Source organism: Frankliniella occidentalis, unplaced genomic scaffold, assembly GCF_000697945.3.
Source record: "Frankliniella occidentalis isolate FOCC.00 unplaced genomic scaffold, Focc_3.1 Scaffold339, whole genome shotgun sequence".
Classification (NCBI taxonomy): Eukaryota; Metazoa; Arthropoda; class Insecta; order Thysanoptera; family Thripidae; genus Frankliniella; species Frankliniella occidentalis.
The window spans coordinates 174,329-198,144 of record NW_026267462.1 but is presented as its reverse complement, the minus strand read 5'-3'; the positions used below and the strand labels follow the sequence as shown (position 1 = coordinate 198,144).

At 40.5% G+C, this 23,816-nt stretch overlaps 6 protein-coding genes across 8 annotated transcripts in view; 2 read left to right on the top strand and 4 right to left on the bottom strand.

Annotated features, from left to right (window-relative positions):
• Positions 1–2,689, top strand: part of LOC113212129 (alpha-tocopherol transfer protein-like) — a 4,151-nt gene extending 1,462 nt beyond the window's left edge. The window contains exons 3-6 of the mRNA XM_026430722.2: positions 1,165–1,417; positions 1,945–2,055; positions 2,144–2,252; positions 2,368–2,689. Of these exons, the coding sequence (XP_026286507.1) occupies positions 1,165–1,417; positions 1,945–2,055; positions 2,144–2,252; positions 2,368–2,441 (547 nt within the window). The 3' untranslated portion in view covers positions 2,442–2,689. The remainder of the gene's footprint in view (positions 1–1,164; positions 1,418–1,944; positions 2,056–2,143; positions 2,253–2,367) is intronic.
• Positions 2,690–2,903: 214 nt separating this feature from the next.
• LOC113212128 (F-actin-capping protein subunit alpha) lies at positions 2,904–6,330 on the bottom strand. Its single transcript, XM_026430721.2, has 7 exons — positions 6,179–6,330; positions 5,458–5,521; positions 5,272–5,323; positions 5,016–5,187; positions 4,767–4,945; positions 4,524–4,677; positions 2,904–4,420 (listed from the first exon to the last, which is right to left on the bottom strand). Exons 1-7 carry the CDS (start codon positions 6,218–6,220, stop codon positions 4,217–4,219), a joined length of 867 nt encoding a protein of 288 aa, XP_026286506.1. The 5' UTR covers positions 6,221–6,330; the 3' UTR covers positions 2,904–4,216.
• A 223-nt stretch (positions 6,331–6,553) lies between these two features.
• Positions 6,554–12,346, bottom strand: LOC113212140 (protein phosphatase 1D). Its single transcript, XM_026430737.2, has 11 exons — positions 11,928–12,346; positions 11,342–11,476; positions 11,046–11,261; positions 10,742–10,965; positions 10,459–10,632; positions 10,026–10,378; positions 9,600–9,931; positions 9,253–9,516; positions 9,059–9,161; positions 8,797–8,980; positions 6,554–8,718 (listed from the first exon to the last, which is right to left on the bottom strand). The coding sequence occupies exons 1-11, from the start codon at positions 12,229–12,231 to the stop codon at positions 8,512–8,514; spliced, it is 2,496 nt and encodes an 831-aa protein (XP_026286522.1). The 5' UTR covers positions 12,232–12,346; the 3' UTR covers positions 6,554–8,511.
• Positions 12,347–12,467: 121 nt separating this feature from the next.
• Positions 12,468–15,677, top strand: LOC113212142 (ubiquitin carboxyl-terminal hydrolase calypso). Its single transcript, XM_026430738.2, has 12 exons — positions 12,468–12,885; positions 12,989–13,203; positions 13,300–13,425; positions 13,503–13,704; positions 13,797–13,968; positions 14,054–14,241; positions 14,341–14,374; positions 14,453–14,613; positions 14,695–14,748; positions 14,872–15,152; positions 15,238–15,374; positions 15,452–15,677. The coding sequence occupies exons 1-12, from the start codon at positions 12,828–12,830 to the stop codon at positions 15,525–15,527; spliced, it is 1,704 nt and encodes a 567-aa protein (XP_026286523.1). The 5' UTR covers positions 12,468–12,827; the 3' UTR covers positions 15,528–15,677.
• Positions 15,678–15,724: 47 nt separating this feature from the next.
• LOC113212143 (inactive selenide, water dikinase-like protein) lies at positions 15,725–19,429 on the bottom strand. The gene is made up of 7 exons (XM_026430739.2): positions 19,025–19,429; positions 18,280–18,384; positions 18,056–18,204; positions 17,746–17,858; positions 17,478–17,668; positions 16,829–17,041; positions 15,725–16,746 (listed from the first exon to the last, which is right to left on the bottom strand). Exons 1-7 carry the CDS (start codon positions 19,305–19,307, stop codon positions 16,562–16,564), a joined length of 1,239 nt encoding a protein of 412 aa, XP_026286524.1. The 5' UTR covers positions 19,308–19,429; the 3' UTR covers positions 15,725–16,561.
• A 990-nt stretch (positions 19,430–20,419) lies between these two features.
• Positions 20,420–23,798, bottom strand: LOC113212139 (uncharacterized). 3 transcript variants are annotated; one of them, XM_026430734.2, is made up of 7 exons: positions 23,465–23,798; positions 23,058–23,276; positions 22,845–22,961; positions 22,130–22,223; positions 21,840–22,039; positions 21,517–21,756; positions 20,420–21,437 (listed from the first exon to the last, which is right to left on the bottom strand). In XM_026430734.2, the coding sequence occupies exons 2-7, from the start codon at positions 23,198–23,200 to the stop codon at positions 21,347–21,349; spliced, it is 885 nt and encodes a 294-aa protein (XP_026286519.1). In that variant the 5' UTR covers positions 23,201–23,276; positions 23,465–23,798; the 3' UTR covers positions 20,420–21,346. The 3 variants fall into 3 exon arrangements, with proteins under 3 accessions (XP_026286519.1, XP_026286518.1, XP_026286521.1); XM_026430733.2 differs by having other exon boundaries at positions 23,058–23,239; XM_026430736.2 differs by having other exon boundaries at positions 23,058–23,239; positions 23,561–23,798.
• Between the last annotated feature and the right edge of the window lie 18 nt (positions 23,799–23,816).

The window sequence follows — 23,816 nt, the reverse complement described above, 5'->3', positions numbered from 1 at the left end:
TACAACTAAAAATGTTTACTTCATTATTTACATTAGGATATATAATTTAGTTTTATCATGGGTTCGTTTCGCAGTTTACACGAAGTGTTAACGTTTTTTCTTCAATGTCGAAAAACTGTCTGTCTGTCTGTCTGTCTGTCTGTCTGTCTGTCTGTCTGTCTGTCTGTCTGTCTGTCCGTTCGTCCGTCCCTCCCTCCTCGCCTTGTCCGGGTCCGAGTCCGAGTCCAACCATCGGCGCACCGAAAAAAAGAAAGAAAAAGAAACACTCACTAAAGGCGGCCATGGCATGGGCACGCGAAGTTTAAACCTCGTATTCCGAGCGTACACCGTACCAGGAGACCTAAGTCGATGGCGAGTTCAAGATTCGCAACCTGGCTAGATGCCACACGACGACGGTCGGGCCGGGGTGCGCCTAGTGGAGCAGGTCGCTCGGAGTGCAAGCCCTGCGCTGCACCACGCGTGGAATTGAACAGCAGAGAGAGAGAGAGAAACCGAGTCGAGAACGCATCCCAACCAAAGACATAAAACATAAAGTGGTTACAGTGGCTGAAGAATATTGTAGAATAAGGAAGGGAAACAGAAAACGCGCCATGAAAAATGCATCCTTAGTTGTCATTATCGCCCCGTGCCAACCCCCCACCCCCCTACCCCACCCCCTACAAACGCGTCGATAAGGCACAAGCACGGGCACGACTGCTGGCGGTCGGTCTAAGTACCCTCTTGCCTTAAATCTCTGCTGCCGCGTGCAAAACTTCCGATAAGTGTAACTTGAGGCAAAATGATGGCAACACTGCTTAAGGGGCGGCGTGGCGTGGCGTGGCGTTTGCATCGCGGGGCACGACGGGTGCGACCACGCGGCAATGACACTGACTCTGGGCTTCGCCGCCCCCACGCCGCCCCGCCGCCACGCCGTCCCCTCCCTTCTCATTGTTCGTTTAGAGTGCGCGCTCCTCCTCCTCTGCTGTCATGTGTCATGTAACTCGACCTATGGACCGCCACGCCAGAGGAGGACAGAGGACACGCGGACGGGAGAGTGGACCGCCGCCGCAGGTTGGCGGCTTATGGTGCCCGTTGGCGAGCTCGTTGGCCTCGGTGACCTGCTGCTTGTCCTCAATGTCCTCGCCGGGCACCCCAACCACCCTCGCGATCACGCTTCGTCCGCAGGGACTTCATCGTGTCGCCGCGGCTCACCCCGGACGGCTGCCGGGTCGTCATCAACGCCCTCAAGGACCCGGACCCCGGCACCTTCGAGTTCGACGACTACCAGAAGGTGTTCCTCATGATGCTGGACGCGCTGCTCCTGGCCGAGCCCACGCTCCCCGGCGTCTACATCGTCTACGACATGCACCTCGGCTCCATCGCCCACTTCTGGAAGTTCGGCTTCCTCTCGCAGCGCAGGCTGTTCGCCTACTTCCAGGTGCGCGATGGGTGGCCTACCCCACGGCGCGAGACACGCGTGCGAGGCCGGGCGCCTGGCCTTGGGGGTCGTTCCAACACCTCACGACTTTTAGGGGGTACAGATATTATGAGGTCTCAAAAAATTGCTCAGGATGTTCATTGGAGTGCAAGGGGATCCCATGATATTTTTACCCCTGGTTACAAATATCATGGTGTCTCCTTGGACTCCAATGCCCATCCAGATCCTTTTGGAACCCCATAATATTTGTACCCCCCCCCCCCCATATTCAAGTCACGTAGTATTGGAACGACCCCTTGCAGAACTTCCCTCGAACGCACCCGTGCGTAGCGGGCTGCATCTCTACGCCTACCTACAAGGCCATGCGCCATGCGTCAAGGGAATGCCTGGTAGTCAGGCGTTAGATGCAACCCAACAAACACCGGTGTGTAATAGACGTGGGGAACGCGCTTACTTTACCTTATCCGCTGGAGTACGCGCGCTCTTCTCAAGCTCCAATAAGCTCGGGCGTCTCTCCCCCTTTCCAGTCCGGGCTCCCCATCGTGCTGAAGGGCATCATCCTGCTGCACACCCCCTCCTACATCACCACCGTGATGAAGGTGCTGCGGAACTTTGGCGACAAGAAACGCCTCGACGAGGTCAGTTCGCGACGCGTCGCTTTTTTTTTGCGGAGGTGCGAAGCTCCTTCTCGTTACCGCTCTCGTTGCTGAGCGCTCCCTGTTTCAGACCAAGATGCTGACGGGGGATGACTACTCCGATCTGCACACAATCATCCCAAAGGAATGCCTTCCTCGTGAGTACGGCGGCACACTCTCCACCAGGGCTGAGCTTCACGGTAAGTACAGATTTTGCTTTACAGGGGAAGGAAATAAAGCTTGCGCAACCGGCGCAACCAGACAGACCGTGCTCATTATGCTCGATTACTCACTGCCACCTTCACATCATCCTAGAAATGACACTCCGAAGACTCGACCGACTTCGCGATGTGTTCGCCGAAGAGGAGGAGTCGCTGAAAAAGAAATGACATCCACGCGACGACCTAGCGCGGACCGTGCAACAATGGACTATAATCAAGGAGTTCTGGGACATCGCTTATCGAAACGAACACCCCGCCAGCTCTTGAAATGACACAGTGCGCCCACCACTTTTCCGGGCGATTTACTGGAATGCTGTCAAAGGTTGACGGCCTTTTTTAAAAAATGATATTTTCTTAGTGCGAGGTAAATTATTGCAATAAATTTTAAATTTCTGTACAAATAAGTTAAAAGGTGATCAATGACACGACCATTCTTTCCTCTTTTGTATCAATGAATGAGCCATAAATCTTGTGACTGGGAAACATGTCGAGTGAGAGTGATACTCAAAGTCAACTTATTTCTTCTACATGATGCAGAATAGATATTGAATTTCTCACTGGGCATTGTAGTTTAATGCAGAGTGGCACCTTTCGATCAAGCACAGCACAAGTGAAATAAATTTTAGCACATTTATAAAGGAAAGCCCAAAACGAGCCAATGGTTTTATTGAAAGTAAAGTAATAACAGAATACAACAATATCTGAAGATTTCCCTCACATTTGTAGTTAATGTTACTAAAACAGCCTGACAAGGGCCACTCAATTTAAACAGAATTTGACAGAGGGATGAGAGTAGTTTATACTCCAGGTCTAGAAGTTGTGAGATATTCTAAAACCAAAAAATTAACAATCATAAAATGGTATTAGTGTTTAAAGCTGATAACAGCTCTCACAGTTGTATTTAATGGTCCAAAACACACACACACATTTGGCATGTACTTAATATAAAGGTCTGAAACTAACAGCCATGTAAGAGACAAAAATGTTTTAGAATATGTAGTGAAAGCCATCATCAGACATTTATTTGCAAATCTAAGATACAAAATAGTCAATTAAACCAAATGCAAAATGAGAAACAACCACAAATGGCATATGTTGACATTCAACATTCAAAATACCTCGTAACATTTGGATTTTACTTTAGGTTATACTCTCACCATAAAAAATACATTATATACACATGCCCTTCAAGCAATACTATTGCAGTTGGAAGAAATAGCACATTATGGGAAAAGATGTCACAGAAATTAAACTTACTAATATATTGCAAGGAAAGATAATAAATGTTTACGATCTATCAACCAAGCATCATGATGAAAAATATCTGCAATGACTAAAACACAAGCCACAAGTACAATTAAAATACCAACTGCAAATAAAGTTATGATCAAATTAACATAATATAATTGATATATGATAGATCAAACCTAAGATATTCACATAGCTTCAAAGAGAAAAATGCAGATTTGGCAAGCAATGGGGAAAGAGAAAAGGGACTGAACAGAATACTGAGAAAAGGAACAAAACATTCTCCATCACATTTGATGCACAATAAGTTTCAATACAAAAGTGAAAAAATGTTTTGTACAAATATTAATAAGCAAAATGATTTGGTTTTGACAAATGCAAAACAAATTGAAGTGAAAAATACAATAAACCAAAACTCAATTAGATCCCAAATAAATGTTTTAATACCTACATAGTCCACAAATTTCTTAAGAGTCAAGCCCCACAAAAGTGTAAAATACACTACATTGAAAATACATCAGACTTGGCTTGCTGTAATGACTTTTGCAACAAGGAATCTATTTAACAGTAGTTAATAACTCTTGTATTCAATTATATACACCCAAAGGTAATAAAATGCACATGCAATTACATGGCCACAATGCCCCCCTTCCCCAACACTAACTATAGGAGGTCACAAATGACAACAACATTCATCATTGGGTTTTCAATTCTTTACCAATGCTGTACGAAACAATCTTATTCCAGTCAATCTTAGTTCGTGTAACTGGTAATTGACGTCGAAGTGCCTTGAAGGTTGTTTCAGACATAGTTTGGTAATTTTCAGTAATGGCATTTTGGTACTCATCTTCAGCCTCTTGAACAATACGGACAAACTCTTTAGCAGTTTGTTGTTCATTCTGCAACAAAATAATTGAATGGCAAATTTTATGGAAATAGTCTTGCGGAGGTACAATGCTAATGAATCCATCAGATTCTGGGGGGGTGGGCAGACAAACCTACCGTGATAGTTAGGATTTCCTCTTTTACATCCTTAGAGCTCACAAGCTGAACATTTCCATCTTCATAGTAGTGCACCTGAACTTTCAAAATTCCTCTAACTTCTGCAGCACTGGAGGATAAAGTTACAGACCACTGGGATCGCCATCGGCCATTCCTACAAAATAATGTATCATTCGTTAATACCAACGATCCAGATAAACTATGTAGACTGATTTCAATGTAAAATACTCTGTATCACAATACCAATAGTTTTTCGGTTGAAACTGGTGGTCTTCTAGGCATGCAGTGAGAGTAATAACCCCATTCTGACTTTTAGCAAAGACACTGCAAACACCATGCTTGTAATGGGCATTGGTGTAATTTATAAATTCAGTTTCCAATGCAGATCTCCATAACTCTGATGCTGCATCAGGCTCCCATGGCTAGAAAACAGATTGATGTGAAAAAAGAAAAAAACTTTTATAACATCAAAAGTTGAAGTGAAGAGCATACCTGGAAATCAGTTGCTTCTCTACGTAGATGGTCATATTTAAAACTTTGCCTTGAGTGAGCATCAAAGAAGCGATTAGAGCCCAAATCATTGTGTTCAGTAATGAGCACCTGATGATCAGAATTTTCAATTTTCACAGGTGTCAGCTGATCCTTGTTGTATTGAGCAAAGGCACTGATGAGAAGAAGAAAAAAAAGGGTTACTACTGCACAAGCAGATGTCAACACATGTAAAGCAATGCTATTCATTCAACCTTACCCTGATGCTCCTTCTTTCAAGAGCGAGTCATTGTGAAGTAGTACCCTAACATCTAGAAGAAAGAAAAAAGAAGTGTAAATTTGAGTGTGAATTTGAGTGTGAATTTAAGAATCAAACTGGCCTTTCTTATTTCAATTGCTCCAAGATCCAGGAATAGAATATATAAAATATTTTATTTTAACTTACCATTAAAAACTTCATTGAATTCGCCTGGAGGGGAGTGAAGGATGAAATCTGAGACAATTCGGACCTACACAATAACAGGAGAGAGGGTACAATTATGAAATAGAAAGCAAACATATGTTTTCATGTTGATTCAAGCTAATCATATGCAGAGTAGTTTATTGGAGAATTCAGAATTACAATCGACACTGAAAGAGTCCTATTAAAATAATTTAGATACACTGACATGAAAACAAAATCAAGCAGATAAAGACAACTAGGATGATGTAAGGTAAAGCAGGTTTAGAGGTAAAGATATGTACAATGAAAATATATGTGGATTATCAACTGCATAAAGAACTCATATCTGTTGATAGCAAGAACACACAAGTTAGACTGCTTCATTTCGATCTTAAGCCAAATGTATTGTGACCTGTTGTGTTATGCTGTGACATTAACCTTTCGATAATGATAATGCTTCGGGGTACTATTTGACTGCAGTAAGCTGGTCACGAGTAAGAATCAAGAACAGACGAAAGGAGCTTTCTGACACAAACATACATATATGAAGTATGCTAACATCACATTGATTCTCAGAATGGGCTAGGCCCATAACTGACGTAACATAACCATGACACTAGAACGATTAGGGGCGATCAAATACACGCATTCAAGTTCTGACAACTGCAGGACCACAAATAAGTCACGAAATACAAACAAATTTCATTAAAGTCAGTAAATTTACCTTTTCTTGGTCTGAAATTGGTTCATCACCGTCCGCCGCCATGTTTGGTGCCTACAAAAACGTCGGATTGTCGGATTTCGGGTTGTCCAGTTTTCGTTTTCGCCGCAGAAATACTTTGGATTCCGATTCACATTCAGACAAATGACCTATCTTGACCTGTCTGCTATGAGACTAGTGCTCAACCGCGAAACACTGATGAAAAATAAAATTGTATTCCTCGATCAAGCCTTGAACGTGAAGTGTTGTAATTTATTGGGAAAGGTTGAAAAACCTGACATCAGTTTTGTTTCTGCTCAGGCTTGTGCTATGGAATCCAGCTGTGTTGATAAAATAAGTGATAATTGAATGGGAATGAATGTAAAATAAGAGTTGTAATTTAGACCATACAAACATATAGCTTTATTTAAGTTATGATATACATATAGTAACAACCTGTACACAATCATTTACTGGCAATATATATATTCTATTATATATAGATTTCTGATTTCATAATTATGTTCAATGTGATTAATTGAAACACTAACAAAAGGAAAACTTTGGCCAAAAGTCACCTTTAAGACCTTATGCATTTCTCTGCATAGAACCCTACTGGCAACAAGTGCCAACAAAGTTGATTGTCACATTTATGTACCTCAAAAATAACAGATGAGATCTTTAATCTGAGCAGTTAGAATAGGTAGAAGGTCCAGATGTATATATATGTGCCATAAATAATTTAAAAAAACTATTCTCACAGTGTAAATAACTCGCAAACAAGCTGTGAAGACAAATTTTGCAAATTACTAGAGAGTAATAAAAGAGACTATTCATTCACAGAAAATTATTCAATGCCTCAAACGTAGGCATGTATCTCAGTCAGAAGTATTTAAGTGCTTAGTGATGAGAAAGTATCAAGCTCTATAGAGAGAACACTTCCCAAAAAAGGCAAAATAAATGCCACAGTAACTGTCTTTGTGCCTTTCGCCTGGAATTACAATCAAAGACACATTAAAAGGCAATAAATTCACTACACTGTTCACTATGAGAAAAAAGTCAGACTCAAATTGAGACTGCCAAACAGTCTATAGGTAGATACTATTGAAATTCTTGGTAATAAATATATCCTGGGATCCAGCCCTCCTGCAATATAGGATGTTCACATTCCTTAGACCCTCAAATAAGAAAATCAGCAACTAAGCAAATCCAATAACCGTCTATCACAGGAGAGGACAATTCTCCTTCCTTCAAATTGCAATATAGGTACAATTTAATGCATTAGATTTTTTGTTGTGCATCAATCAACATAACAATCAGGATAATTGGGATTCATAATGAATTTACTGTGAAGCATCAGTCACAAAGAAGGCCCATGTAAAGGATAGAAATTACTCTAAGGATGAAAAAATATCTTTTTATATCAGTCATCATATGTTGTACTGCTATGTCGGCATGTTAAAAATTTGGTCCACACATAAACAAGCACATCAATAATAAAAGAAGACTACTCTTATAATTTTGAAAACCAAAGGTAGGTTTACATGACTAAAAGTTAGATTATAAGAAATCTAAGCAGCTTAACAAACGACATATAGCTGGTCCCATAAATTCACTCTCAAATTAAGTAGCTTCAATAAGTTAACAATGCCTAACAGTAACTAGACATTGCCATTATTTAAAATTCGAATATCAACTCAATCCTGGACTGAGTATGATGAACATAGCTTTGTAAGGATGGAACCACTGAATTTTGATTTTGGAAAAGCCTCAGAACAGAGAAGATAAATTTTGACATTAATAAATTAATTCTGAACAGTGAGGTATTGGTCACAGGGTTCCAACCCCTAATCACTCGAAATTAACAAGACTGTAGGATTTTATCTCACAGAAAAGAAAATGATGAAAACTGATTATAGGTAATCTTAATCTTAAAATAAAAAGCTTGGTGCATAGTACATATCACACCCCATTACCCACACATTTTTCACAAATATGATTATGAAAGTTATTATTAACTGGCAGTAATAAAGGTGCGTGGTACACTGATACCACAAAAACTTAAAAATGGAGTGAAAAATGAATTTAAAAATACAAAAGATCAGAAATGAATGTAGCAAATTCCACATGTAAAACAAATTAAAACATTCATTCCAAGAGACTAGTTCTATGCCTTTTTCACCATAGGCAATTTCCAAAATTATTTGGTCAAATTTTTAACTTAGGTATTTGCCTGAAAATCCAGGCATCAACTCCAGCACTCAATAACAAAATTTAAAATTACCTTAAGACACTAACAATAAAAATGACATTACATTCACAATTTCTTCTTGGCACCAATGTCTCCTTGTAGCACACTATTTACTTAACCTCTTCACTCTACTCCGCGTTGTGACGGATCGCGTGCGCCCACAAAACGATTGACGATGTCGCTTAGATAAGCTAGATGATGCAACGAGAATTTTTGTAGTTGGGAGGAGACTGCTAGAACCGGCTGCAAATGATGTCATTTCTAAGGCAGCTTTCAGCTGTACAGCTCGCTTGGGAGTAAACTTTGTAGGGGTCTAGAGAAAAAAAAAAAAACATAGAGAAATGAAATATAAAGGCAAGGTGTAAATAATCGAGTAGAAAAATAAACTCACATGAATAGAAAGTCTAGATGCTTTCAGGTCGACATTTTGAGAACGAAGGGTGTGCACTGGCATTGCAGAATGAGTGTCGGATCTCAAAACTCGTGAGCTACTATGTTCACTAGAACAATCTCTGCTCAATGCAACATCACAACCGCTAACAAAATTGGAGTTTGAACGTATTGATACAGATGGTCTACGGAAAGAAAAGATTATTACATCAGTACTTTAGACCAGACAAACTCAAAAACATTATTTTCGTAAAAAGAATTACCTTGCTTGCTTGACTCTTCCAATAGCATTACCACTGCAACGGATCCATTTCTTTTTCCTTCGGGTAGAACAGCTATGTGCATTATTTTCTTCAGATCCTTCATCTAGGATTTACAAAAATAAAAGTTAAAGATTGGCTCTCAATGTAGATACTGAAATAAATACAGCTCCCTAACACCCCAGTATTTACATTACCTGAAGGTCTCAACCGGTTGACACAATGAACTGCCCAACCTGTCTTCTTGTTTTCCTCATCGCTGGTTCGCAGGTCATCTTCTAGTCGTCCAACTGCTTGAAGAAGTTTATCTTCTGAACGGGTGCGGCGCTTGGAACCCAGTTGATAGCCTGGCCCATAGGCAGAATTGAATCCTAGGCTTTGACTTACTAGCCCTGCTGCTAGAGAACCAGTCCTAGAATCTAAAACACTGCTGTGCCGCCTTCTTACAATCCCACCATCACCTAAAACACAGCAGAGGAAATTACAATCAGAAAATGGTTCAAAACATGAGTTTAAAGTATAATAACACAAGTATTAAGCTCACCTGATGCACAAGGTGATTTCATCACACCAAAAACATTGTGGCTACTAGTGTCATAACCAATTACAGTTCTTCCCCGCAACCTTTTTAATGAGTGTCTTTGAAGAGACTCTGGAAGTTGCTGAGGGGCCTCTTTCACACCAGGTAAATCTTGGGGTTTATTTTGACTCACACAGGTGTCTTGCTTGCGAAAAGAATGTTCACTTTTTATCCCTACTTCGACCTTCTCGTCTTTAGAAGGAGTAGTCGCATCAGGGAGAGGTTTCAGAGGTTCAGAATGTTTCTCTGTTAAAGTTGTTTTTAAATCTGTGTTTGTGGATTCCTCATTATCAGAGCTGTAAAATAAAAGATGACGTTAAAGATAAAAGAGGGTAAAAAAATTACAGTAGTTCAGATCTGACACAGAATATTAAGCCCTAGACTTCTTACCAATTTTCTTTTAAGGGCATAGGTAAGGGAAAACCCAAGTCAAGTTGAGGTTTCAACACGTCAACAGATGAAGGTGGCTGCGGTGTTCTGCATGAAGTTTGATCATGGGATTCAGACGGTTGACATGTGGTAGCTGGAGTTGGTTCTGGAGAGTTGCCACCCTCACACACCCTATTTGCTTCAGAAGTATTAGATGCCTCATTGTTTGGTGATTGAGGAATGTTGGTAGCAGGGACTTGCTCAACTGATGTAGGTCTCGTAAATATTGTAACTCTTGAACAGGAGGGAGGGGTTGTAGAGTGTGAGGGAAGTGGTTCTGTATCACTTACAGGTGGCGTGCTCTTCTGAGCAACCTATGGAAGATACAACAGTTTCATGAGTTTCATGAAAGGATAAGTAAAGGGGTAGATGGATAGATTAGATTGACACTTACAGAATGCAGAACTGGTTGAGGCGCACTTAATCTGTCCCCTGCTCGTCTTTGAACTCCAGGAGGGTCCAACAATAGTGTCACAGCACTAGTATTGTCAGCACGAGCACCAAAATTTCCCCAGCGACGGAGAGCTTTGTCGACTAAGCTCTTTGATGGGTTTACCCACATTTGATTCTAAAATAAAAAACGAAATGTATGATTATGGATGAAGAGAGAAAGGTATATATTGTTATTGAATAATACAGGGTTGCTTTCGGAAGCTATTAAAAATAAAATAAATTACCTTTGCTGTAGCTGGTTGGCCAGAGAAATAAACATTTTTCTCATTGTGTTGCTCAGCAGCATGCACAATGTGAACTCCGTCTTGAGGATTGAGCATGTTCCATAGTCCATCAGTGCCAAATATTAGGCAACGGTGTGATTCAACATCAATTTCTATTACATGAACATCCGGGTGTGGTGACACTACAAACTCATCCGTATCAGAATTATAACTCCACAGGTCCCCTTAAATAAATACAAAGAGAAATTAGTAGAATTATTGGATTGAAAGTACAGCGTGAAATTATGATAAGTTTTCACACTACCTAAAGAGCGAGCAACTGCTAAAAATGGAATCTCATCAATCGGAGTAGAACGTCGAACAGGCCCCTTGTGCCCTAGACGAGGCCTATTCCACACAACTCGTGGAACACCCGATTTGGCAACAACTTTGCCACCACAACTCTCAATGCGAGCAACTTCGTGGGCATCTTCTGGTTTGTGATCCTTGGTTAATGCCTTCCCAGTCCATTCTGTTTGGCCTGGAAACAAAAGTGAAACAAAGATATAAGTTTCATGACTGACAGGAAGTTTAAACAACAAATAAAATTAAAATACATACCTTCTTTCTGATACCCAAGAACAATGGATGAGTCGCCCACATGACCAATGTAAATTTTTCCTCGACGAATAAAAGCAATGGATGCTGTGGTTCCTGATGTGCTAGGCAATCCGGAAGATGTTTTGGGCCAGTTCACTACAAAGGGGAGGATAAAAAGAGTAAAATTATGACAAAATATTGCAAGTGTTGCTTTATAGTTTAGTGTTACACAATTGACAATAAAACAAAATAGAAAAATGACATGCAGAAAACGGCCAAGTGTAACTAGACACTAGATAAAAGGGGGATTCACTGCCTAACATTTGAACTTGGTCAAAATATTATGATAGTTTTCAAGACACAACAAAAACAGAAGGACATAGCAGAAAATCAAGGTTAGGATAAATAGAAGGGGTAAGCAAAAATATAAAGGAAACGCGAGGATAAAATTAAAAATACAAGATATGAGGCAGGTGTTGGTTGTGGAAAACAATATGAAAGAAGTTTAAAGAGGATCAAACTTTTGTCAGAGGGAGGACAGGGCGACAAGAATTCAAAATATGTCTCTATGGTCAACGAGAGGGCCCTAACCTTAACAACAACTTACCTTGATCTTGCCACATAGCATGATGCGTTTGAAGAAAACCGTTGGTGATGGCTTGCAGAACATCATCATCTTCCTCGGACCAAAATCTTTTGTCGGCCACAATAAATTTCATTAAATGTTCCTTGGCAAAGAGGGCAGCTTCCTTACCACCGTGGCCATCGAATATACCAAAGAAAGCGTACTCCAACTTGTGCTCATCTTCTGACGGTTCATAATTCAGAACGAAGAAATCTTCCATGTACTTCCTATCTCCTCGAGATCCATGACATGTAACCCTTAAATTAACGCCTAGAGTTGCTGACATTTCGACGGATTTCGAATTTGCCGTTACGCCATAACGCGACCAGACCACACGCACGGAATGCTGGGAAGACTTTGTTTGAATCTCATTGGTGGCTTGGCATGACGTTGAGGAAAGTTTTGTGCAAGCACAGACCTGCGCTTGGCCCGCTTGGCTTCAGCCCGCTATCTGTCGGCACACCACGGAACTGCTACGAACGTTGTTTGATGGTTCTCGTGACCGCACAGAGGTGGCAGCACTATAGGCATACGCGGTGCGGTGCTAGGCAATCCATCTTGCGTAATAGTAAAGCGGTTTGCCTATCTTGAGGCGTTCTATTCATTCGTTGCCGGAACAAATTCGATATAACGCTCCATTCATTCCTCTTGTTTTTGTGGAAGTAATATCTTTCGGTATAAGAAATGTTTTTGTGGGTTAAAGCTTGCAGTGCAGTTATTTTTGGCCGCAGCGTACATTTACAAATGTAAAAGTTTTTGTAGCTATGCTGACGCACAACAAAAACAAGTGGTAAACCAAAAAAAAATGCCAACTATTTGTTAACAAACTAACTGGAGCATTGTCTACATTTGAACTACCACCTGCTTCTTCATCTTGCCGTCATGCCGGTTGATATTAATAGATTGACAGACGGTTGGCTAGAATTAGAGAGTGATCCAGGTATATATTTTTAAGAAAATGCCATCATCATCATTATAACCTTGTTTACTGACAGCAAGTTCTGCTTGTGTCAATGCCATATTGACAACGTCTGTATTTCTAGGTCTCTTCACTCTTCTTTTAGAAGATTTTGGTGTCAAGGGAGTGCAAGTTGAAGAAATCTATGACCTTCAAAAATCTTTAGAAGGACCTGTTTACGGATTTATCTTTCTCTTCCGTTGGATTGAGGAGAGGAGATCAAGAAGAAAGATAATTGATCAAAGTGAAACTTTCGTCAAAGATGACGATGTGGTCAATAGTATATTTTTTGCCCAGCAGGTAAGCTCCAGTCAATGTATTTGTTACTGTCTTACAATTTTTTAGCATTCTTAATTGTAATTTATTTTTGTTGCTCTTTGTTTGTTTTTATTACAGATGGTTCCCAATAGCTGTGCTACGCATGCATTAATATCGGTATTGTTGAATTGCCCTAACATACATCTCGGTGGAACACTGACACGGTTAAAGCAACATACTTTGGGGATGTGTCCGGAAAATAAGGTTGTGCTTATATTTAAAATTACAATTCACAATTTTGTATCAGGATTTAATATATTTCTTTTAAATTGTTGTCTCAGGGCTGGGCAATAGGAAATACACCAGAGCTAGCTTCTGCTCATAACTCCCATGCAATGCCTCAAGCCAAAAGGAGGAGGGATAAATCTATTGGTGTACCAACTGGACGATCTACAGGAGATGCCTTTCATTTTGTTAGTTACGTTCCAATCAATGGAAAACTGTTTGAGCTCGACGGACTTAAACCCTTTCCAATGGACCATGGTAATATAATTTTTTCTTTCTCTAATCGTTTGGGCATTTGCTGTGAGTAAAGTTTAAATTAGTGTTGACAAGTACCATGCATATTGTTTCAGGCCCGTGGTCTGATTCAGAAGATTGGACAGAAAAGTTCCGTAAGGTCATTACAGATAGATTAGGAATGTCCACAGGAGAACAATACCATGATATACGTTTCAATCTAATGGCAGTTGTGCCTGACAGAAGACTTGCTCTAACTCATAAACTGAAAATGTTAAACACCAACAGGTCAGTGAAAAAAAAGCTGGTTTGATTAGTATAACCATTTTAGAACCTCCGTCTAAAGCTCTCAACTTCAAACTTTATTTTACAGACAAATAGTTTCGGAGGCTCTCCAGCAGGTCACAAAAATTAAGAAAAAGGGGTTAAAAGACAAAGAAAATAAATCTTTGGTAAAAGATAAATTGTCTGTAAAAATTAAGGAGGAAGAGAGCAATGATTCTACTTCAGGGGCTGAAGTTACAGATTCTGACATTCTCAATAATGTAAAAGTTGGAGTGGGTGAGTTCTACTGTTTTAGATTTAAATAAAAAAGCCACAGCTTTTGATTTTTGATGCATCTGCTTAATTAAAATGATTATGCTGTCATTTTTTTTGTAGGAGGGGGAGATGGTGCTATCATCAAAGAGGAAAGGTTTGTTGCTGATGATGGTGTTCCTTTTCCTGTGAGTGATGTGTCAATTGTTTTACTAGCAGTTTACTTATTTTTCAGCTGTAAAATGGAAGTTGATGAGGAAAAGTGTAAGCCACCAAGGGACTACACAACTCCTCTGACTATCCAAACTTCACTTTCTCCCAGTGTGAGCACAAGTTGTACATCCAGTACTGATACAAGTTCAGAAGTGGGATCAGCATTTAATAGTCCAACAACAGGTATCTTAGTTATATAGTTAATTATTACGTAATGACCAACATTTCAATTATTTGTTTTCAACCACACATATTTTTTCTTAGGCTGGGGATGGAACTCTGGTCAAAATAGCCCAAGTGCATCATTATCACCGTCAGGTATTGTTTAGGGCTTAAGGTTCTTTTCTGCTCTGAGAGATGTCACAATGTTTCTCATTTTAAGTGTCATCATAATCCGTGACATTTTCCACAATTTTGAACGACATATTTTCTTTGTTACAGGAAAAGGCCTTGTATCTCAAAGATTGAGCTCACTCTCAGTACCTGGTCCTAAACTACTCCCCTCACCTGGCACCTCAAAACCAGTATCTGATGAGGCAGGTCAAGAACCTCCAGCCACACAACTATGTGGCACAACAGTGCCATACACACCCCAACAGTTCCAGGCACCTCATGCTTTTGCTCCACAAGATTTACTTGCTCTTCTCAAAAACCTAGAAGCTGAAATTAGCGTATGTCAGGCCAGTTTAAGGGACGAAAATGAAAAGAGGAAAAAATACAAGGCAAGATACAGTTAATTAATGAAGGGATTATGAGGCTACCTCACAATTACTGTACTTATATAATAGTTTCAATTTTGTTGGGCAGATTGATGACAGCCGAAGAATACACAACTATGATGAGTTCATCTGCACTTTCCTTTCTATGTTAGCTGAGCAGGGTAAACTGGCAAGTTTGGTTCAGCAACATCAGCTACACAGCAGTAAAAAAGTGATGCCCTCCAGGTAAGATTTAGATCAATAGTTTCTTGGTACAGCCACAAAAGAATTCCCAACTCAGTTCCTTATTTTTAACCAACCAGGGTAATGAAGAAGTCTGAGCCCAAAACTCAAACAATTACCAAGAAAAAGAGAGGGAGAGGGAAGAAAAGAAGATGATATGCATGGCATAAGTTTTATCCACCTTGTAGCTGCTCTGTCAGCTTGTCTTGGTTGCAAGTTTTCAAAGAGTAGCTGAATGGTGTTTATGTAAGTGTAACATTTGGTGGCTGTGAAACAAAGAATAAATATATCTATACCGCAATACAATGCATTGGTATTTCGTGGGTTTGGTTTGAAAAAAAGAGAAAAAGCAGTGATGGGAAACATTTTAGCCTTTATTACTTTCTGAATAGGAATATTTAATGGAAGCCCCCATTGAAAAGCTCTTCAGGATAGGATTTGGATGCCCAACTTTGACTAACCTAAGTCATACAGCAACAGGAACACCAATTAAACATTCAAATACAGAAAAAGATGATCAAATTGAAGCACACGATGTTGGGGCCAAGTAACACTCTACATGGTCAACATTACAGTGGCCTAAAAGTAGCCAGTATGGCACAAAAATCAGAAAGTACAAAAAAAAGACAGGAATGTGCTTCAGAGCAACAGCATAATGTGACACGTTCTAAAGACGATTATTTTTAATAAGAAAATGTTAAAATAGCAGAAATGAGTTGTGCAATTATACAAAAGCAGCTCAAAGGAGAAACTAAGGATACTTAAAATGTAAAATTATTCAATCAAGCCAATTTTGTCTTTGCCTGAATTGGTTGGAACCATTTTGCCAGATGGCAACTTAAAAAAATTAGGGCAAATTAATTCATTCTTAAATTATAAAAGTCACAGATGTGGCAATAATTCTTGCAGTTGCAACAGTTTGTGCAATTGCAATGAGAAAAACAACAAGTTTAATAGATGTATCAAAATACTATGCATTATATCGACAATAAATGGTGAGGGGAATTGCCAGCAGTTGTCTATAATGGCTCAAGTAGATCAGTTCCTTGCCAAACAAGAAGTGAAGGATATGCTTTGAACTTACTGATTCAGGAATGGAAGAAACAAAGTCATTAATGGTAAAATTGCTGCCAAAGCTCAAATGATAGAAACTGCTAGCACGAAAGATCATGGTGGGAACATCACTACAACTACCAAAGCTCTCCATCCTTCTCCTTGGCTGGGACTTCTATTACCCTAGGTTTATCAATAATACGTGCAGTGCGATTTCCTTTCTCAACAATGCCAATAATCCAAGCTTGGTACCCTTCCTGCTTCTCAATGTCCTTGCAATACGCAGCAGCCTGCTCTCTTGGTAAACAGATAAGCAGCCCTCCTGAAAAGATAAAGCCATGTTCTGGTCAGTTAGAAGATTGCAATGTCATAGGATTCATATGAAAACAAATCCAAAATCATACCAGAGGTCTCTGCGGAGTGTCCTTGTAATAACTGGAACATGTTGCCACATGCCTTAGCAACAGCAGCCATTTTAGCAATGACTGGTAGATTGTGGATAACAAATGAGACTTCATTCTTTTGATGTTTTGCTAAGTTCTGAGCATGGCCGAGTAAACCAAATCCAGTTACATCTGTTGCTCCATGAGCATTATATTTGTGCATCAAGCGAGCAGCTGAAAATATACAGTAGAGTTGGTACAACTAATACTAAAACATTTCAAAGGCACATTTAAATAGCTTTCTAAAATTGTAGAGAGAAAAAACCACGATTCTGAAACATTTCAGAGCCATAAAGCGAGCCCCTCAAATAATTTTGCACCGGTACACGACCACAAATGAACACTATCAAGAGTGGTGGAAAATGGTGCCAACTAAGCAATAAGGGAAAAAGTTTATTTTGCCAATTCTAAAACTGTAATATGTTTCAAAGATGTATTTCAGTAGAAATAATTCAAAAACTGTTGAGGGAGAAAACCATGATTCTGAAACAATTCAGAGCCATAAAGCAAGTCCCACAAATAATTTTGCACCGGTACACGACCACCAATGAACGCTATCAAAAGTGGTGGAAAATGGTGCCGATCAAGCAGAGGAGGAAAAGTTTCTTACCAATTCTGTTTAGCCTGGCCATTGAATCCATTGCTCTCTGGTATGCTTTCCTAACATCATCCTCAGACACCACAAGTTTTATTCTATTCCACCGCTCTGGTAGATCCAGCCATTGATGTGCATTGACTGCAACTTGAGTTCCTAAGGGTTTGGTGAGAACGAGCACATCTCCGACAACAGCATTATCAGGGCTGTAAAAGAAGGCATTATTTTATCATCTGTAAAATACACCAAATTTGTAAGAGTGAAAATACAGGTAAAAACATACACAATATACTCGTTTGGTTGACAGACTGTTGAGGCCACTCCACCAATTGTACACCATGGATTAACTACTGTTTGCCCACCAGTAACTGATGTGCCTGCTTCTAATGCAGAATCCTGAAACATTAATCAATAAAACTTACAGAAGTCCACACCTGCTTAAAAATTATAAAAATAATTCAGAATGTTAGACTTTTGTCCCAAGTTAGTGTCAATGCCACCAAAGTTCCTGAAACAACTTTATAACAAAACAGAACACAGCAAATTTGTTGACATGTTTCCTTTTAAGAACATTAGTGTTCACTGAGCCAAACCTTGAAACCTCTCATAATAAGTGGAACCACAACATCTCTCTCTTTCTCTGTCATCTTTGTTGACACCCCCAGCAGCATGAGCATGTTGTCACAGTCGACCACCCCCATAGCATACAGGTCACTTAGCACATTTGCACATGCAATTTTACCTGTAAATATAAGATATACAAACACTGATTATTTTTCTTCTTAAATAACTTGACTTGTCAGAAAATGAAACTTACCCATCATGTATGGGTCGTCTACAAGGGGGTAGAAGAAATCAGTGGTCTGGACCAGAGATAGCCCACCATGACGCAGTGGAACTACGGAGGAATCCATACCAATGCCTGGAACAACATTTGATGAATAAGAAAACGCTGCAGAGTATTAATGGAGTACAACATTTCAACAATTTAAACCATTTAAAGATTAAATAGTCAAGTGATCATCTCTGATTAAATTATTGACTATCATTCAAATCTGCGCAACATTGTTACAGACCTAATAAATTTCATGGTCAGACGTTTAGGAAATTTGAGGAGACATGTACTTGAGCACATGGTCGGAACAACAAAAACAAGGCAGCAAAGGCTGTTCTGAAATTTTTCTCATAGCCAGTTTTAATTTTTTTGTGAATTTTTGAAGATCAGCCGCGAAAAGCCCGCCCTCTTGCGGAGGGCGGTACGGCCCCAACCTAACCCAACAATGAACGGATGAGACCAAGGTCAATACCCGATCTTGACGCCGGCGGGACGGCGCAGGCCGTAGCCGGCCTGGAATCATGTTTGACCCCTCAGACCAGACTTGCCAGGGACGCTGAGATTTGCATTCGGACTGCATGGCAAGGCCAGTGCGAGGGAGACAAGCACAACGACCAGAGACTAGCCGGTGCCTCCCGGCCGGTAACTCCACCCCAACCTTGCCACAACATGGCGTCTACCTACGCTCCTCTACCAACACTGACAAAATTTCAGGCACTCTACTTACCAATTCGCGGTATAGCCATATGCATAAAGTGGGCATGTTCGTCCTGGGCATTGTTTTCGTCTTGCTGCAGTCCCTCGAGGAGTTTCCCAAGAACCTCCTGAGGGACCTTACACCCTCATCCTTTTAGGTCAGCAAAACGTGTCAGACGGAACGAAGCGTCCAAGTCATGAGCCACAGGATCGAACGGCCGACGAAGAGCCATGGCATTTGGATTTCCTCCTAATTCCAGCTGCGCCACCGTAATGGCATCCTGGGACACGGAGGTGGCCTGCAGCTCCGCCATCGAGCGTGGGTATTGGTTGTTGGAGTAAATTTTTGCGACTTGACGGGGACTTGGGGAGAAGAAATTGCTCGCCCGCACGACACCTCTGCACTCCGCACGTAAAATGGCGTTCTCCCTGGCCTGCCCGCAGCGCCCCGGTGCGCGAGGAGACGCTGGCCCAGCCTGCGCTCTGATTGGTCGGCCGTTCCCGCGCCGCGCTGAGCTCGGCTCGCGGGGAGCCGTCAGTATTTCTCCCCGCACTAGGCTGGCATAGCAACAAAAACATGTGGCTTGCGCCTGTAAGACGGGTGTGGATGGAAGAAAATTCGCAGTTTACTGCACCAGATCAACCCAAAATTGTGGTTAGTTGCCGCTCGTTTACCCTCATTTCGGTTTAATGCTCACCTCTACCAAATTCTGTCCGACTTCCGTGCACGAGGACCGGCTGGCGGGGCGGGCACCCCGAGGGAATCCCTGATGGTGAGCAAAGCATAAAAAAAATAAAAAATGGGGGTGGTGATGGGGGTCGACATGTACATGTACCTTCCCAAATAGATTGTCTAGATTAATAGTTTATTAGATCATCTGGTGTTCCCGTGTGTCTCGCTGAGATTTCGGTTAGCTCAAAATAATCTTGGTGCAACATGGGCAAAGAAAGCGTCTTCTTCCCGCGCCGCGCACCCTGATATTTCCTAGTTCCATAGAGCACCACTTACTACCTCGGTGGGTTTAAGAAAAATAGTAAAGTCAAGTCCCTAAGCACTCTACACCCATGTCCCTGCCACACCGTCGTTTTCCAAAAAGACGAGAACAAGTAACGCCCGTGCAGCTGCAGGTTGACAAAAGCGACAAAAGACGCTGGCTTGTGGGACTCTACTTGTGACATGTCTGCCCCCCCTCCCCCCCTTCCTGAGAACGTGGCCTCGTTGAGGCAGGTAGTCCGTCGAGGGCACTGGGGGGTCATCCACCTGCTGGGGGTGCAAGAAGGTGGAAGGGGAGCATGCAATGCACCGTTATCCCCCCACCCCACCCACTCCCCCTCAGGCCAAGGGAGTCCGGAGTCCGCACTCCGCACCGCAGGCATGGAAATGTGCAACAAGAAAAATATGGGTGTTTGTAAAGATACAGCTCCATTGTTTATGTATACGACATTTACAAAATAATTTATTTACAAACAAACATAAATAGATCATTCCTGTCATAAAAAGACCTACTCAAATAACTAGCACTGACACAAAAAAACAGAAACAGATGTGGTCAGGGGCAAATGAGAGGGGACCATATAACTCGTTATGGTTTTACCTTTTACAGAACAAGCAAAAATAGGACTGTGGTTTGCTTTTGTCTAATTGTACCTTAACAGGTGCAGTCGGATACCATGTACCACGTGGCACAAGCAAATGCTTTTTCAATAATATTAAAAAGAGCTGACTATATAAAAAAACATTTACATAAAATTTATAAATTTAGATTAAAATTACATCACAAAATAGATGTGACAGTGTTATGAAAATAATGCCAAGAAAGGTTGCAGGAATGACGCACACTCACTCACACAAGAAATCCGCAGACAGACAAATCCACTCGCATTGAGTTCTGTACACAAATAAACTTCCATTCACATATAACAGCGAAAATCTGGTATGGATTTTTTTTTTTTTTTTAAATAAGAGGAGATTGAGAGCAAATTGTAAAAAGGCCATTTTTACAAAAATTTTGTGCCCATATGGTATCATATTGCAGGTGAGCAAATGCCTCAAATATTTGATCCCTTCTATATTAAGCACTTCTTTGACTGGAGTAAAGCTCCAGAAAAAAAAGGAGTACCCTAACATTAGCACAAATTCAAGTCATAAATGTCTACCAAGACAATATTACTGTCTATTAAATATTGGCACTACCCATTTCTAAAACAGGGACTGTTTTTTAAGTATTAATAATGAAACAAAGTCTCCATGAGATAAAAAGGAAGAGACTGTTTAACAAACATCAGTACAAGATTAGTAAAAATAAATAAACCAGAACATTCTACTCACTAATTCATTACAAAAAACACCTAGCTAAAAATCCATCATAGAGTCTTCTGGCATGTCCATAAAATCATCATCTGGCAGTGGTACCTCAGAAGGCAGTGGTTGTAAAGTTGATAATCTGTAGAGGAATTAAATATTAATGAGATGAAAATCTAATTATTTCAAAGAACAGAAACGAAACAAATCGTTGCTCTTACCCAGAGGAAGGGAAAAGATTAAGGTCCATGGCGCTTACAGAATTATTATTGTCCATCAAATCATCCCAATTACTGTGATTAGAGGACTGTGTTGAGATATTAATGCCTGAGGTGCTTGCCTTAGGTTCAGTATTCTGCTCCTGCAGATGGTTGCTGTCTTTTTCAGCTGTGGCTTTGACATGTTTAAAAATACTTTCACCTGGAGGTTGCCACAGTACTAGTGCGGTAGTTGGTCTTTCCCTGTGGATAAAATTTTGGATTAAAACTTGAGATAACCAAATACACTTTTGAACAGCACTCTTCATAAATTCACCCTTACTTACACTTTGTTTAGAAGGGGGGAGGGTAAAACAGATGATTCTGAAATGAGTTTCCGTAACTGTTCACAGAGAGATACTGTTCGGTCTTTCCCATCCAGGGTTGTATCTAATAAGGATGGTGAATCTGATGAAGATGATGCTGATTCAGTTAGGGAGGGTGATGATTCTGGCAATGGGATTGACATTGGCTGACTGCTGCCAATCTGTAGGAAATAGATTAATGCAATATTTTTAACCTTGATTTTCTTCAAATGTTGTCCATTTCTTTAAATGAAAATTTACAAGTACACTACCTGATGAGATACATAACTATTGCTTATGTGCAAACAATTTAGGTTTTCTGCCATTTTTTCTTCTGTTATGAGCTGCTTGGCGGGTGGAACATTGCTGGAGGGGGGAAAAAACACAAAAACCAAGGTAAAGATACAGGTAAATGGGATAAGAAGGAAACTCAAGATCAGATTACTTGAAGAAAAAATGAAATTGCTCTATTAATTAAAAATAAGTTAACAAATAGGTTTTCATTTTCGTTGCCCATGAACTCTAAAAGTTGCAAAAGTTCCTAAGTTTAAATATTCTGGAGTGTTTTAGAATAGTATTGACATGAGGGTTCTAGCAAGTTCTACAGGTTCCAGAAGATTCCATAGAATTCTGCAAAAGGTTCTATAGAAGTCCAGAAGGTTCTATGGAAGTCCAGAAGGTTCTATAGAAGTCCAGAAGGTTCTATAGAAGTCCAGAAGGTTCTATAGAAGTCCAGAAGGTTCTGTAGAAGTCCAGAAGGTTCCAGAAAGCTGCTAGGTTTCAAGAGGCACTAAAGATATCAGACAATTCTTTCTACATAAATCTACGATTTGTTATGTTCATTTCAATGGGATACCAATGTCTGTTGGATATTTGTTTCCATGCCAAGAAGAAAGTTATCAGAATATCATATAAACTTGATGCTATAAAATTAATATCTCTTCTTGTTTTAAGACCACAGAGTGATACAATTAAAAATAAACTTACTATTCAATATCACAATCCCAGCTCTTCCGTTTTGATTGTGACTTGGAGAGTGTTTGGAGATCAGGGTTCAGGGCCTTCATTGCAAGATCAGTAGTGTTCAGAGAATCACCAGTGAATCTAACAATGGAACAAAAAAAATAAATTAAGAAGGAACCATAGGATATACTGAACTACTACATAAAAATGCCCTCAGATGTCCTTGGTAGGTTGTACCTCATTACAGATGGTTGGCTTGCATCAGGCAGACTCCACGGCATTTGTGAAGGAGGAGTGTGGAGCCAATCTGCTGAGGAGCTATTCATGAGTGCGGGCTGAAAAGGCTGTTCCACATTGAAGGAAGAGCATCCATCAAACATTATGGACAATCAGTCTTGATGGTTCGGGAAGCGCTCTGCCTGCAATAATGAGTATGTACAGACTTTAAGGACTTTCCTAAAACAGAGATCACATTTAACTTTGAATTACATTTGTTCCAACTACTGCAGACGTTGAACGTAAATTCAAACAAACATAGCTTCAGTGTTATGAGAATTGAATATTCTAACCTTAAAGTTCATTATACTCCCAGTCAGATTAATAAGACTAGAAACTGTAGGCATAAAACAGAACTACTGACTTACCGCTGGCCTAGCTACTGTCCTTATAGTGAGTGGACTGACACCTGTCGGTATGGTATATTTTTGTCAATATAAAAGATCCAATAAGACGAAACCTACACAAGAGAGGCTACAGCACAGCTCAGGAGCTTGCCCATTCCAGCTCTAAAACCGATATCTTGTCGGAGTGGCTTCTCTTAATGTAATCAGTGTCATCAAGATATAAAATAAATGAAAATGTCTTCAATGGATGTCACACAAAACCCAATTGCAGTGCACGAGAACGCGAGCAAACGACCATTGACAGCGGAGTGTTTATTTCTTTTATAGTGTTGCCCCCACCACTGCAACAACTGCACCTGAGGAAAGGGGAGGG

What these genes read in the sequence shown, in the direction of transcription:
- LOC113212128 (XM_026430721.2), bottom strand. Translation starts at nt 6,220, where the DNA reads ATGGCGGCGGACGGTGATGAACCAATTTCAGACCAAGAAAAG. An exon ending in TTGAAAGAAGGAGCATCAGG is followed by an intron (nt 5,188 to 5,271) that starts GTAAGGTTGAAT and finishes TCTTCTCATCAG; the next exon opens with TGCCTTTGCTCAATACAACA. An exon ending in GAGAAGCAACTGATTTCCAG is followed by an intron (nt 4,946 to 5,015) that starts GTATGCTCTTCA and finishes TCTGTTTTCTAG; the next exon opens with CCATGGGAGCCTGATGCAGC.
- LOC113212140 (XM_026430737.2), bottom strand. Translation starts at nt 12,231, where the DNA reads ATGTCAGCAACTCTAGGCGTTAATTTAAGGGTTACATGTCATGGATCT. An exon ending in ATGCCCTTAAAAGAAAATTG is followed by an intron (nt 9,932 to 10,025) that starts GTAAGAAGTCTA and finishes TTTATTTTACAG; the next exon opens with CTCTGATAATGAGGAATCCA. An exon ending in CATCTAGACTTTCTATTCAT is followed by an intron (nt 8,719 to 8,796) that starts GTGAGTTTATTT and finishes TTTTTTCTCTAG; the next exon opens with ACCCCTACAAAGTTTACTCC.
- LOC113212142 (XM_026430738.2), top strand. Translation starts at nt 12,828, where the DNA reads ATGCCGGTTGATATTAATAGATTGACAGACGGTTGGCTAGAATTAGAG. An exon ending in GGATGTGTCCGGAAAATAAG is followed by an intron (nt 13,426 to 13,502) that starts GTTGTGCTTATA and finishes TTGTTGTCTCAG; the next exon opens with GGCTGGGCAATAGGAAATAC. An exon ending in AAAAGAGGAAAAAATACAAG is followed by an intron (nt 15,153 to 15,237) that starts GCAAGATACAGT and finishes TTTGTTGGGCAG; the next exon opens with ATTGATGACAGCCGAAGAAT.
- LOC113212139 (XM_026430734.2), bottom strand. Translation starts at nt 23,200, where the DNA reads ATGTTTGATGGATGCTCTTCCTTCAATGTGGAACAGCCTTTTCAGCCC. An exon ending in AGCCAACCATCTGTAATGAG is followed by an intron (nt 22,962 to 23,057) that starts GTACAACCTACC and finishes TTCCATTGTTAG; the next exon opens with ATTCACTGGTGATTCTCTGA. An exon ending in AATCTTTTCCCTTCCTCTGG is followed by an intron (nt 21,438 to 21,516) that starts GTAAGAGCAACG and finishes ATTCCTCTACAG; the next exon opens with ATTATCAACTTTACAACCAC.